General features: G+C 40.9%; 1 protein-coding gene across 1 annotated transcript in view; it reads left to right on the top strand.

Annotated features, from left to right (window-relative positions):
* The window catches only part of AP4E1 (adaptor related protein complex 4 subunit epsilon 1), a 50624-nt gene extending 36813 nt beyond the window's left edge, over window positions 1-13811 (top strand). Inside the window, exons 16-21 of the mRNA XM_083183909.1 lie at window positions 1869-2004; window positions 2763-3018; window positions 4720-5181; window positions 5876-6066; window positions 11218-11375; window positions 13475-13811. Of these exons, the coding sequence (XP_083040035.1) occupies window positions 1869-2004; window positions 2763-3018; window positions 4720-5181; window positions 5876-6066; window positions 11218-11375; window positions 13475-13635 (1364 nt within the window). The 3' untranslated portion in view covers window positions 13636-13811. The remainder of the gene's footprint in view (window positions 1-1868; window positions 2005-2762; window positions 3019-4719; window positions 5182-5875; window positions 6067-11217; window positions 11376-13474) is intronic.
* Window positions 13812-14912: the final 1101 nt, after the last annotated feature.

Raw genomic sequence — 14912 nt, forward strand, 5'->3', positions numbered from 1 at the left:
TAGGTGTCACCAGTAGGTATTTCTTTCCTGGAAGAATCTTGGCTTTTTATGTGTCAAATAAATGTTAGCTTTTTATTGGCAATGGTACAATATACAGCAGGTTTTATATTCTACAGTGTTGTTCTAGACCAAGTACTAGATATCTGTGGCCAAGATTCTACATTTATACATTTATTGGTTATGCAGTACACTTATATTGCTTGTTGAAAAAAAAAAACTATATATATATATATATATATATATATATATATATATATATATATATATATATACCAGGGGTTTGGGGTGCGGCACTCGGTAATAATACTGCGAAATAACGACAATACAGTGTCGATTTAGATCAACGTTTCAGTGCTCTTTAATGTCGGCACTATCGTCAGGATAAGTGAAAAACAGTACATACAGATCTTATATACATCACCCATGTGCAGAAAGAAGGAGGAGGAAGCACGCCGCACGTCAGGGCTGTCCGTCAATTGCTGATGACGTAGTGCGGGTCAAACCTCCTGATTTCGTGAATAAAACCATCACCAAACTGAAGAAATAATGAAAGAAGAAAAATACATAAATTGCAATATAAAGTGCAAATGCATAAAATATATATATATACAGTGGTCGAAGTGGAAATTTTGAAGTGGGGGTATGGAAATTTTGAAGTGGGGGTATGGAAAAGTAAAGAGTGAATATAGTGCGCACCTTCGGACACCCCCCTGTCCATCAACGTCCCCTGCCAGACTGCCCCGTTGTACAGGGGTATTACAAAAGCACAATATGCGCTGCTGAGTGATCAGAGAGCATCCTGAGGGGGAAAAAAAAGGTTTTTTTTTATCTTCAGATTAAAGTGGCGGTATGGCATACCCCCGTATACCGCCCCACTTCGACCACTGTATATATATATATATATATATATATATATATATATATATATATTTAAGGGTGTGCTGGTCCTGTCGTTCCAGGAGACTGAGGGTCTCTCTGGCTGGCTTACTATATCTATTTGTTCAGACCTTGAACCCCTGCCTGAATTATATTGGAAAGTGTGCGTTTCCCACAGAATATTGTATATATATATATACAATATATACACTCTGCACAGTATTGCTTTTGATTGTTTAATCACGTCAGTTGTCCTGAAGAAGGGGCTTCGGCTCCGAAACTGGTCGACACCACTTTTGCTGACATGTTACCTGTTTTGATGATTTGAATACACCTTTCATCACTTGTGAGAGTGCCGCCTCCTGTCTTCATTTAGTACAACTATTTGGATACTCGTCTATATATTATTCTTGTGGAAGGCACCTCCATCGCTGTACCCCCATTGTTCCAAGTGCCAGTCCTATGCTCACTATATATATATATATATATAGAACCAACGAAGGTGCGGCACTCATAGCTTTCAATAATGAACACTTCACACAGTGGTAGTGATCAACGTTTCAAATTTATATCAAATTTTTCATCAGGATGATCCTGATGAAAAATTTGATATAAATTTGAAACGTTGATCACTACCACTGTGTGAAGTGTTCATTATTGAAAGCTATGAGTGCCGCACCTTCGTTGGTTCTACAATTACTTTTATTGTGAGGGCACCGGCGCAGTTACATTGGTCCTAAGGAGTGCCGATCCCTCCATCTCTCTCTCTATATATATATATATATATATATATATATATATATATATATATATATATATATATATATATATATATATATATATATATATATATATATATATATATATATATATATATATATATATATAATGAGTTTGGTTTCCATGTACTATAGGTCAGTTTTAGGTATGCCATATTCTGACGTAAAGCAGCATGAATTAATTTACTGTACTCCCTTTTTTTTTTCTTTTAGCTCTGAATCTAGAACCTTATGGACTATGTTTCTCTCCCGGTTTGTCTACTGTTGGTCTGGCTGATGGACACTCACCTTCTGCAATCTCTGTTGTATCTGAGATCTCTGGAAACAGTGCTGAGACTGGACAAAAGGAGTAAGGAAATAGTTGGATCAAACTCTTAAGACAAATTAGAAGTATGATCCATTGTATGGGGACCAGGTGCTTCCAAGTTTAATAGTAACCTAGAACTTACTGTATTTGTGACTGCAAATAGCGGATATCAAGGTACATATCTACTTTCTGGTCTTTGGAGACTCTCCTAGCCCTATAAGTTTGCTTACAGTTATAGGCACAGGAAAAGTTTGAGCACATGCACTGCACAAAGGTAAACATCATATTAAAGTCCAAACTCATCAACAACCGCTTTAACAAAATTAAAGTGCATCTTCAGATTTTCTTCTCTATTAAATATAGAATGAGAACCAAACTTAGCTCGTTTGTAACTCGTACAAAACAGAAATGTCTTTGCAAAGTTGATATGACACGATATGTGCATTGGAATGCCCATAATATGTGCAACTCCACCCTTTAATCCCAGTTCATTGATTATGTATAAAGTTGCACCTGGTTCCCCCCATTAGTTGGTGGAAACCACCATATATATCTTGCTCCTGAAACCCACTTGCAGAATTCCAAGTGTAGCATTACAAATGATCCTGTATGTGACCTCACCAATGAGGATTGCGCACTTCTTGTCGCTTTATTAGCACTATCACTTAAGACCAGTCTGATGTTTCATTTTATAGTACTGGGCTGGTCCAACGACCTAGATTACAGCATCTACAAGTTTATATATTGTAATATCTAATAAAACACACTTAGGCATTTTATATTTCTCTTGTCCTGAATAGAGAAAATCGCCTGAAGATGGATGGTGTGAGAAAAGTCTGGGGAAAGGAAGGTTACCTGTTGAAAAAGGAAAATAAAACTGTTAAACCAGAGTCCATCTCTCCTCCGCTGGAGAGTGGTATATCACTAGGGGAGGATGAAGAATCCATTGGGACTCCCGGAGAACCATCCGTGGAGCTCATTTCTGAGGAAGAGCGAGAGAAGCAGCAGCTAGCCTCCACGCTATTTGTAGGGCTTGGATCCAATGCTCTCAGTTTGGTAGGTGCATACTTTGAAACATATCATCATCAAAAAGATGGTGAGAGTCAAATGTGAAAATCCCAGTATAAATGTTTGTTTTGTAATGTAAAACATCTTTCCTTCTCCCATTGGCAAAAAAGGGGGGTTTTGAGCAGTGCTAATAATAGGTTAATGAAAAGCAGATTGGTTAGATCTATTACAAGATTTATTAAACTTCTAAAATGACATGAAGCCAGTAGTGGTATCAAATAATACAATAAAACATTTAAAAGTTGAAACTCCAATGTATCTCACCACACCAAACAGTAGGTATTGGAATGACACCAGGAGAGTCCCGATTGTACATGTCCATATGAACAGGAGGGTCCCCAATTAGGTAATGTGGAGGGAGGACAAGGTGGATCATGCAGGAGTGGCCCAAAGATGGCACAAATTACCAGCTCCAACCGCTGACTGTGGCAAAGCGGGGTGATGTCCTCAACCTCAAGCTTCCATGGCAATTGGGTTTGTTTGTATCCGAAATGGAAGTTGAAGGGGGGGTCCAAATGGAGATAATCGGGTCTGCAATCCCAGAGTCCTTAGTGGTTGGTGGGTGGTTAAGGCAGGTGAGTTCCTGACCGGTTTCGCTACTCCCGGTAGCTTCCCTTCTCCCATTACCAGTAAAAGAACCAACTTCCTATCAACTGCACCCCACACACCATGGCTTCAGCTATTTGCAGTGGTTCCCAACTCTGGTCCTCAAGTACCCCCAACAGTGCACGTTTTCCAGGTCTCCACACAGTGAAATAATTAGCTCCACCTGTGGATCTTTTAAAATGTGTCGGTGAGTAATGATTGCACCTGTGCACCTGCCGGGTGACCTGGAAAACGTGCACTGTTGGGGGTACTTGAGGACCATGGTTAGGAATCACTGAGCTATTGGGGGAAATTTAATAGGATGAGAGATTCACAAAGTGAGAGATTTGGTAAGAAATCTCCAGTTTTTTTAAAGCGGCAATCATTTACACTGTGAAACCAGTTTGATTTGGAAGTGTAAATGATTGCCGCTTTAAAAAAAACCTGGTGATTTCTTACCAAATCTCTCACTTTTTGAATCTCTCATCCTATTACATTTCACCCATTGTGTTTTTTTTTTATTCTCTGGGCACTGTGGCCTGGACATTACACCACTTGTATTGAATAACTCCAGATCAGTAAAGTGTAAGGGGGAAATGTACTAAGATGGGAGTTCTATTTTACATGGGATGTTGCTATGGGCAACCAATCAGAATCTACCTCTTATTTAGCAGAAGTTTAGAAGATAATATTTTCTGAATGGTTGTCCATAGCAACATCCCATGTGAAATAGAACTCCCAGTAAATTTCCCTCTAGCTATCTATTAGCAGCTATCTTATTGGGATGCGGTCAATTTGCCGGTGGTCGGGATCCCGGCGTTCAGAATCCCGACACTGGAATCCCGACCGCCGAAATCCCGAAACTTTCTCCCTCCGTGGGTGTCCACGACACCCATAGAGGGAGAATAAAATAGCGTGCCGAGCGTAGCGAGGCACCGGGCCGCAAGGGGGGGCGATCCACGTCCCCCCCCCATGTCGGGATTTCGGCGGTCGGGATTCCAGTGTCGAGATTCCCACCGCCGGCATTACGTATCGGATCCATCTCATTAGATGTGTACATGCTCTGCATAATGTGTGGTTGTTTATTAGTGTCATATTTCACAGATGGGTAAAGCAGAACAGACTACGCACAAGTTCAAAAGGAAATCTAAAATTGGAAATAAAGTTTTGCCCTTCTATTCCACCGAGGAACAGAATCACGTCAGTCTGGCATTATCACCTGATGTCCAGTCATCCAGTAGATCATTACCGTCACGGACACTCGCTGCGGTTGATACTGAGACAGTAGAAGAAAAGGTTTCATCTTTGTTTGGAAACACTAACCTGGAAACATTTCCACCCACACACAGCGCCCCCACAAATCTCTCTGTGCCTTCCCTGACTCCTGAGCTCGCTCACCATCCACACTCTGCAGTCACTAAGCTGGCAAGTAATGAAGCTCTGAGCCTGTACTCCAGCAAAGCATGGAAAGATGACAGCGTGCTGCTGGCCCTGATATTTGCCAACCTGACGTCTTCAGCAATTAAAAGTATTGATGTGAAAATGGAAGACTCAGAAACCATCACAGTAAGTCCAGCTGCATGAAATGGATTTGGTCTGTGACCCTCTACAGTTAATGCTTTTCACATGGCAGGAGAATATAGTCAACTGATATATGTGCAATATTTTGAGCAGACTGAATGGAGTAAAATTCTGTATCAAAGTGGGATAATGTACAGTATGAGTACATCAATAGTTGTAAGATAGTGGCAATTAGTATGATAATAAGGAAATCACAGGATTTCGGCACCTGGTGGCATTCAAACCAAAGGCTAGAGAGCAGCGAGGCAGCAATGCTAACCACTGTGCCACAAATATTTGTACTTTTTGTGTCTGCATTATGCTTCTTCTGCTTAGAAAGACACATGGCGATGCAGTTATTGCCATTGTGGGTAGAACAGTCAGCAGGAAGCTTTGACCTACTGTATCTGCTAGTTAGACAAGCAGAGTGACTGTTGTGTTGCTCTCATTTACTGTTCACTGGCACCAGGATATCCGGAATCTCTCTTTGTTCTAGCCTGGCACATTATACACTAACTCCCTGCATAATAATATCGGTCACACATTGTCAAACTGTACTCCCCACTTTTATGATTTGATATATATGTATGTGTATAATTTTTTTACACGCATAAACATTGTTTAAATTCCCATCATATGTGCAATGTGTTGCCCCGAATGTCAATATTACAGCAGTAAATTCCATTTCTTTGTTATTTAGGTTTCCAAGAGTCTTTGCTGCCGGTTCCCTCACCTGGAATGGAATGGTGTACAGCAGTGCTGGGGCAGTGTGCATATGATGCACCCGTGTAACACAGTGGTGGCTGCTGGCTCTGTTTCATACCAATCTGAGTCACAAGTGACTTCTCATCTTGACTTTTCTGTAGACTTTCTGCTATCGGATTTTATCAGGTAAATTAGATTAAGGGCTGCTATTCGTATTATATACATATTGTCTATTTTGGTGTTTTCCAAACTCATTCCTTAGGGACCCCTAAAGCTGGGTACACACCTAAAGATTTATCTGTCCACTATGTCTGGTGGGAACAAACATATAGTAATGTATGGGAGAAAATGACAACCATTTGCTCCCAAATGATGGAGAACAAACCATATTAATTCAGGTGAAATTGGTTTTAGCCAATTGATTTAGCCGACCTAATCCGAACAATCATTTTTATCCATTTTCCAGTGTTTGGGAGCAAATGATTGATTTCTCATTTTCTCCAATACATGCCAGATTTTTGTTCCTACCAGACAGATTGGACAGTTAAATCTTTGTGTGTGTACCCGGTTTAAAGGCCCATACACACTAGAATCTGGCTGGTTGGAATGAAAATCTGGAAATTTTTGGAAGCTAATGACAATTGACCATGGAAAACAGATAAAAATTGGTCCTACAGACAAATTGATTAAATCAATTTATGCAGATGTCTGCTTTTGTCCATTTTCCAACGTTTGGGAGCAAATGGTCGAATGTAATTTGTTCTCAGAAATTTCCAGATTTTCATTCCAAGCAGCCAGATTGGAAAGATAATCTTCTAGTGTCCTTAACAGTGCATATTATACAGATCTCCTAATTGGTGCATAGGTGTAACTGGCTGACACATTTTTAAAAGATCCACAGGTGGAGCTAATTATTTCACATGTGATAGTTACAGTGCCTGTGTTAAGGTTTGGGCCACGTATTACATTTTAGAAAGACCTGTTCAATGGGACCTGTTTGTCAGCAACTGATAAAGTGATTTGTGAACAGTAACAAAAAAAAAAACAGACATTGAACAACATCATCAAACAGGTAACTTCAACTTTACACTTGAATTTTGTACTGTCTGAACATGGCTAGGAATAACAGATGTACAGGCAATATTTTTAAAGCTATGTGTGCAAACGCTAGAAGCCTAGGAGACAAAATTTCTGAGCTAACTGCAATACTGACAAGGGATGACCTAGACATTGTGGCTTTTACAGAGACATGGTGTAATGAAAATCATGACTGGGACATAGCTATACCAGGATACAATTTATTTAGGAAGGACAGAATGGGAAGAATCAGAGGAGGGGTAGCAATGTATGTAAAGAAAAGCATAAATGCTACTTTAATACAAGACATTAAAGAAAAAACTGAGGCCCTTTGGGTGACCATAGAAATAGGGGAGAAGGACACTATTCGCACTGGGGTCATCTATAGGCCACCAGGCCAGGGGCAGGATTTGGACAGGAGCCTATTGCTTGATGTCACTAAAATGGCTTTAAAGGGAGAGGTCATAATCATGGGAGACTTTAATCTACCTGATGTGAATTGGGAGGAGTCTTTTGCAAGATCAACTACAAGTGGCAAATCTCTAAATTCCCTACAGGGAGCATCTATCAAGCAATTGGTGAGGAAGCCTACTCGCAAAGACTCAATATTAGATTTAATACTCACAAATGGTGACAGGATATCAGACATATATGTGGGTGAGAACCTAGGATCCAGTGATCATCAAGCAGTATGGTGTTGGATTTTAGGAAGGCTGACTTTGCAAAAATGGGGAGATGTTTAAGCGATTCATTAGCAGATTGGAGGAACGTGAAAGGAGTGCAGGAGAGGTGAAAAAAATTAAAAAGTGCAATACTAAAAGCAACGGTCCTTTGTATCAAAAGGGTTAAGAAAAGTACCAGGAAAAGAAGCCAAAGCAGACTCGAAATAATAACGACAAAGAAGTGTATCTTGCCAGACGCAAGGAGGCTAAGAAAGTGATTAGGAGTGCCAAGGCACAAGCTGAGGAGAAAATGGCTCAGTCAGTAGCTAAAGGAAGCAAAACTGTTTTTAAGTCTCAAATGGAGGAATAATAAGACTTCGGACAGACACTGAGAATTTGGTGGAGGGAGACCAGGAAATTGCAGATCATCTAAATAATAATTTTTGCTCCGTATTCACTATAGAAGGAGAAGGGAAGGGACCACAGTTAAGTTGCAAGGACATTCATAAAAATAATGTAGATGGAAGTACATTTACTAAGGAGAAAGTCCTAACAGAACTCTCAAGACTGAAAGTGGATAAATCAATGGGGCCAGACGGAATGCATCCAAGGATACTAAAAAAACTAAAAGATGTGCTGGTAGAGCCATTAACAGATTTATTCAACCAGTCACTAGATACAGGGGCAGTTCCAGAGGACTGGAAAAGAGCAAATGTAGTTCCACTGCACAAAAGCGGAAGCAAAGAAGAAGCAAGTAACTACAGACCAGTGAGTCTTACATCAGTAGTAGGGAAATTAATGGAAACACTATTAAAAGAGAGAATAGTGGAATATCTTAAGTTAAACAACTTACAGGATCCAAAACAGCATGGTTTTACTGCAGGGAGATCATGCCAAACAAATCTTATTGACTTTTTTGACTCTGTGACCAAAATAATAGATGAAGGGGGGGCTGTAGATGTGGCATATCTAGACTTTAGTAAGGCATTTGACACTGTCCCGCATCGCAGACTGCTAAATAAACTTGAAAGTGTGGGATTGGATTATAAAATAATTAAATGGATAAGCACCTGGTTGCAGGATAGGAAACAGACAGTTGTAGTAAATGGAGTGCATTCTATGAAGGCACATGTTACCAGTGGAGTACCCCAGGGATCTGTACTTGGACCAGTGCTCTTCAATATCTTTGTTAGGGACATTGCAAATGGTATTGAAGGGAAAGTATGCCTTTTTGCAGATGACACAAAGATATGCAACAGAGTAGACACCCCAGAAGGGGTAAATCAAATGACTGATGATCTAGGTAAACTTGAGAATTGGTCAAGAGCATTAGAACTACAGTTTAATGCAAAAAAAATGCTAAATTATGCACTTGGGACTCAAAAACCCAAAAGCTCAATATAGTATCAAGGGTACCTTAATGGAAACTACTGAGGAGGAAAGGGATCTAGGAGTCACTATTTCAAGTGACTTAAAGGCAGGAAAGCAATGTAGCAAAGCAATGAGAAAGGCTAGTCAGATTCTTGGTTGCATAGTGAGAGGAATCCGTAGCAGAAAAAAAGAAGTAATAATGCATAGGTCATTGGTACGGCCTCCTCTGGAATACTGTGTCCAGTTCTGGAGACCATATCTTCAGAAGGATATAAATACATTAGAGAGTGTACAAAGAAGGGCAACTAAAATGGTGCATCACAAAACTTACCTGGAAAGACTAAAAGATCTTAACGTGCATAGTTGGGAGTAGAGAAGGGAAAGGGGGGACATGATAGAAATATTCAAATATATGAAGGGTTTTAACATAGTACAGGAGGGAAATTTTCGGTACTTGTGTATTTTGGCGGCGCCCCCGATGTCCGTCGTACGATGAACGGATCGCATCGCATGCCATGCACCCGATGGCATGCGATGCAACGCGATTTTGACCCCCTATACGATCAAAAATCGTATAAGCACCCTAAAGGGTGCTTTTGAGCACCCTAATGGGTGCTTACAATGTTAAATGCACCCCCACGCCACCCCCCCACTATAAACGTGAACCCGAAGCATGGCGAGCGCAGCGAGCCCGCGAGGGGCAGCGGTACGCGTCCTACGACCTTTTCATACCCCCACTATCCACGTCGAGTTGAGAATAGAATAGTGTGGCGAGCGCAGCGAGCCACCGAGCCCGAAGCGTGGCGAGCGCACGCGGATACCTTCACAGGTAAACGCGTCCCTTCGCGGGCTTCACAGGTATCCGCGTCCCCTCGCGGGGCTTGCTGCACTCGCCACGCTTCAGGCTCGGTGGCTCGCTGCGCTCGCCACACTATTCTATTCTCTACTCCACGCCGACGTGGATAGTGGGGGTATGAAAAGGTCGTAGGACGCGTACCGCCGCCCCTCGCGGGCTCGCTGCGCTCGCCACGCTTCGGGTTCACGTTTATAGTGGGGGGGTGGCGTGGGGGTGCATTTAACATTGTAAGCACCCATTGAAGGATAAAAAAGGGGCAGACTAGATGGGCCAAATGGTTCTTATCTGCCGTCAAATTCTATGTTTCTAACTCATACATTTGAATGTATGAGTTCACACAGTGCAGCTGTGCTGAGAAACACTGTTACTTAATTACTTTGGCACTGGCTGGACACAACATATGCTGTTTGACTGCATCCCGATAAAACGCAATGCGCGGCCTCATGTGTGAACCCAAAAAGGTGTATCCTGCCAAGCAGATCCTGTTATGCTGCATCCTGCTAAAATGCAATGTGTGGCCCAAGCTTAAGGTCTCAGGACATTAGCATGCTAATATTTGGGCTCCCAGAACTAGGGCTAAACTTATGATATGAAATATAGGTACTTGTTTCCTAGCACGGCGCCACCGATTATAATTGTAAGCCATCGGGTCTGAAAAATCGCATGCGATGTGACGCGACCGACCTGATTTTTACATTGGAGCCAATGTAAAATGTTCCCTAAGACCCGATTTTACATTGGCCCCAATGTTAAATGCCCCCCAGACCCCATTTTTCATTGTATGCCCCCCCATTGTTAACGCAACGCCGCGATCAACGTCAACCCGAAGCGTGGCGAGTGGCGGCGGTGGTACGCGTCCTCCGACCTTTTCATACCCCCACTATCCACGTCGGCGTGGAGTTTATTTTATATAGTGTAGCGAGCCACCGAGCCCAAAGCGTGGCGAGCGGACGCGCATTACTTCACAAGTATTACGCGTCCCCTCGCAGGGCGCACTGCGCTCGCCACGCTTCGGGCTCGGTGGCTCACTGCGCTCGTCACACTATATAGAGTCAACTCCACGCTGACGTGGATAGTGGGGGTATGAAAAGGTCGGAGGACGCGTACAGTATAACTGTATTATTATATGTATGTCATATACAGTATAACTATTAAGAGTAGAGCATTTAATAAAGGTTTACATCCATAAGCCAATCAGATGTGTAGACGAGCCTCTGCTGTGAGAATAACCATTGTAGCTTAGCAACTCTACATAGTGAGGACTGCTCCATTGGTTAGCATATATTATAAGCAACAAAGAGCAGAATAAATGGCATATTTAGTAATCTATATAAAACTGAAAAGGATTATTCTATTTGTGATCTTACACAGGCGCTTCATTCTTTCCACTGAAGAGTTTGGTAAAATGTGGCTGACGCTGAGTAATGAAGTGAAGCAGACCATTCAGCTTCCAGCTCCCCAGCAGCCTCTTTCTGAAGTACTGGTTTTCTTGCAGAGTAAAGTAAACCTTTATGTTGTGGAAGTTATCGGTAAGTACTATATGTTGTCGGGCTTATGACCATAAGCTGTGTGTATTTTAAGATCTATCAAAAACCACCTAGCTCATATAGTTGTTTAGTCTTGTTTATCTCCAATTGGCTAATGTAAAGCTGGGTAGACACTACGAGATATAACATTGTGCGTGCCATACACCCTGCACTATCCAGTGTGTGATGACGAGATGTGTTGTTGCAGAGCGCATTTAACAGCATGCTGTCATTTATTGCATCACCCCCTCTGCCGTGCAGCACAATTGTATGGACACACAAAACAATTTATCAGCAAGTTCTTATGGTGCAGTACATTCCGTTTCCTTTACATTGAAAATGAGCACAATCTATTGTTTCGACCCTGTTACCACACAGATATACAGGCCTAAGTCAGAATTGCACATAGATTGCAATAGAAGTCTACATATTTGTTGATGGGTCTTTTGAATTGTATTATCTGAGCATGTGACAGAGCCTGGGCAATTCAGAGTTGTATTCAGCATGTGGATGGAACTGTTGTCTATGAACTAGTGAGTATACGCAGAGATTTGGCCTTGCAGCGTTGCTTGAACTGCTATTCTTAATCAACCAATTAGATTATAAATTCAGTCGCTATGGTAACTGCCTGAATCTGAGCTATATTGTCAAACCATTATGTCTTTATCCAATTATCTCATGATGGGCCAGATGCACTAAGCTTCAAAAGTGATAAAATGGAGAGTGATAAACAGCCATTCAATCAGCTCCTGCCTGACATGTCACAGGCTGTGTTTGAAAAATGTCAGGTAGGAGCTGATTGGTTGGTTTATCACTCTCCATTTTATCACTTTTGAAGCTTAGTGCATCTGGCCTGATATCACCTAACTTTTATATATGTACAGTAGTTGGGGTCATGGTCTATTACCAGCTGTGGATCTGGACATACAGTAGTTGATACACATTGTTAATAAAGTGAGTAGTCACTAGTCAGACCTTATGCTTAGACATGTTGTTGGCTTTGGAGAAAACGACAGTATACAGCAGCATAACTTGGTGATTATTTGTATTATTATTTAGTGTCTTTACATTAAAGATTGTACTTAAACCCTTTCATTTTAAAATGTATCTTTGTCCTGGTTTTTAAATGTTGGTTGTGATATGAGGTTTGGAAATATGCCATTTTTGTTATCCAGCCAAGTGAAAAATACATTTCTTTCGCTCTGCTAAGGTAATTAAATGTGACAGATGTATTACCTTGCTGGGATATAGCACTCTGCATTGTACTACAGCTAAAGACTTTGCACATTTTTCTTTAAAGTTCCGAAGAACTTTTTTTATTATGTGGCTCTGATTTATTTTATTTGTTTTTTCTAAATCTGTCTAACCTTATTTTTTCTTTCTATTCTATATTAATGTATATATTTTATAATACCTAGCCATTACATGACGATTATTACCAGTTAGTGTTGGCTACTTTTTCCCCTTCAGTACTCAATCGCAACCATGATAGAGACAAGCAGGTACAACAATACACCACCTAATGTTGTCCCCCCCCCGTGTCACTTTCCAGTCTAAAAGCATACAGTAGGTAGTACCTTCTCGTTGCTTTCTGTGAGCCAAAGATGGGGCTGGCTCACAGAAGCAGGTCTAAATTAAACAAAGGGTCCACCTGGCTAGAAGTCTGTGTTCAGTGCATGTTAAGGAACTGCATCTCTGGCGAAGCATCAGAAGGGATCAGCTCTGAGCACTTAAATAATATGCAGTGTATGTGGCTTTTTTTCCCCCCTTTGTAGACTACCCTAATAGCTGCCATGGACCATTGAAACAGTGGATTACCATTATTGATAATTCCTTTTCTTCTAAGTACTCCATGGCAGCTCAAATTCCCATTTTTCAGATTGTAGCTTTCAGTGAACGCTTAGGAAGAGAAAATCCTGTAATATTTACCATCTGGGGTGCATTTTTTTTTTTTATCTTCCTGTCTTTTTCTAACTTAGAATGTTAGTTGCTTAGAACTTCACATAGTAGCTACCCGTTGTAATGACTGCCTGGGAGCATTTCAAGTATAATGTATAATCAGCAATTGCACTGTTGTCCAATCATGTCTCTGCTTTGTTAAGGTGAAGAAGGGATAGTTGCGTGTCAGATGTTGCCTTGCGTGCCATCTCTGCTGCACTGCCACCTTCAGGAGGGAATGTTGACGCTGTGGTTAAGATCATCGTCTTCTACTTTGCCAGACTGTTTACTTTACCTCTTCCAAAAAGCATTAGAAGAACTATGAGAATTGCAGTGCCTCCTCTTCTGGATCTTAAGGTTTACACAGTTGCAGCATTATGTTGTTTACAGAACCAAAGCAACACTCTCCGCTAATCCAGGGAGTAACTTGTTTAGGATGACAAAAATACTTAGGACTTTGGAGAGAAACTGATTTATATTAAATTATTTTATTAAAACCGTTTTGTATTAAGTTTGTCATTGATAATTTGCTAATTTAATGAATGTAAACAGATTTTTAGGTTTTTCTTTTTTTTAGTTTGCACAAGAGAATTCTGTTTGGCGCGTCCCACTGTTATATAAGTATCTACCAGCAGAGACTAGCGATACCGCCAAGTATTTATGTGCTGCTGTGTACATGAACCCGCTTAGTATAGTTTCATCCAGCTGACTGCAGCTGCTGCTGGTTAGACTGCAAATGTGAAAATGTTTCTCTAGACCAGTTCTTCTGAAATACCTTGGCCTTGGCATTAAACAAATATCAATGCAAACCGATATAATTGTGCAAATTGCTTTGAAATGTATACTATTTTTTTAATTGACAGATACACAACCTGGCTTATGTCTTATTGCAGTGGTTCCCAAACTTTTTGGAATCACAGCAGCCCGGAGTATCAGAATTTTGTTTTAATATGGTTTAATTATATGAGGAGGGACAGGATTCACTTGTCAGTCCACACATTTTATGATTGGAAGCCACAAGCACTGGTTTTGGTTATTACACTGACCATAAATAATTTTAATTGGTCCTGGACCACCAATCCGAGGCACCCCTGCAAGTGTCATGAGGTACCCCAGGGTGCCACGGCACACCGTTTGGGAACCACTGTCTTATTGTTTACAATTATGTTAGTGCCAGATATTCACCTGTAGTGTAAATGCTTTTTTGTTTTTTATCCCCATTCATTACAATGTGTCGCTATAAGAAGAATGTTTACCATTTCTTTTCAGGCTTCTATTAATGATTTATAATCATGCACAAGGTCATGTGACAAACATGACAACAACAGAAATATGGCATATGTGAGCAGAGAGGCTTTGGATTGCCTCTCTGAGCTCTGCCTGTTCTATGTAATGTTATTATTTACCTCACTTCTTTACTGCTGTGTTTTCTCATGAAGAAGTGTGTCCGTGTGTCCGCCTTTAGGCCCACAAGAGAGGTTTGGGAAGGAGTTATTCCTTCCTATTAGCTGAACTCCCAAAAAATATCTGAAGTCTGCATAAAATGTACTTAATGAAACAATAAAACATAAAAAGCTGTTTTGTTAAGTATGAAAAAACTAA

The sequence above is a fragment of the Crinia signifera genome, chromosome 4, assembly GCF_055691185.1.
Source record: "Crinia signifera chromosome 4, ASM5569118v1, whole genome shotgun sequence".
In the NCBI taxonomy this organism is placed as follows: Eukaryota; Metazoa; Chordata; class Amphibia; order Anura; family Myobatrachidae; genus Crinia; species Crinia signifera.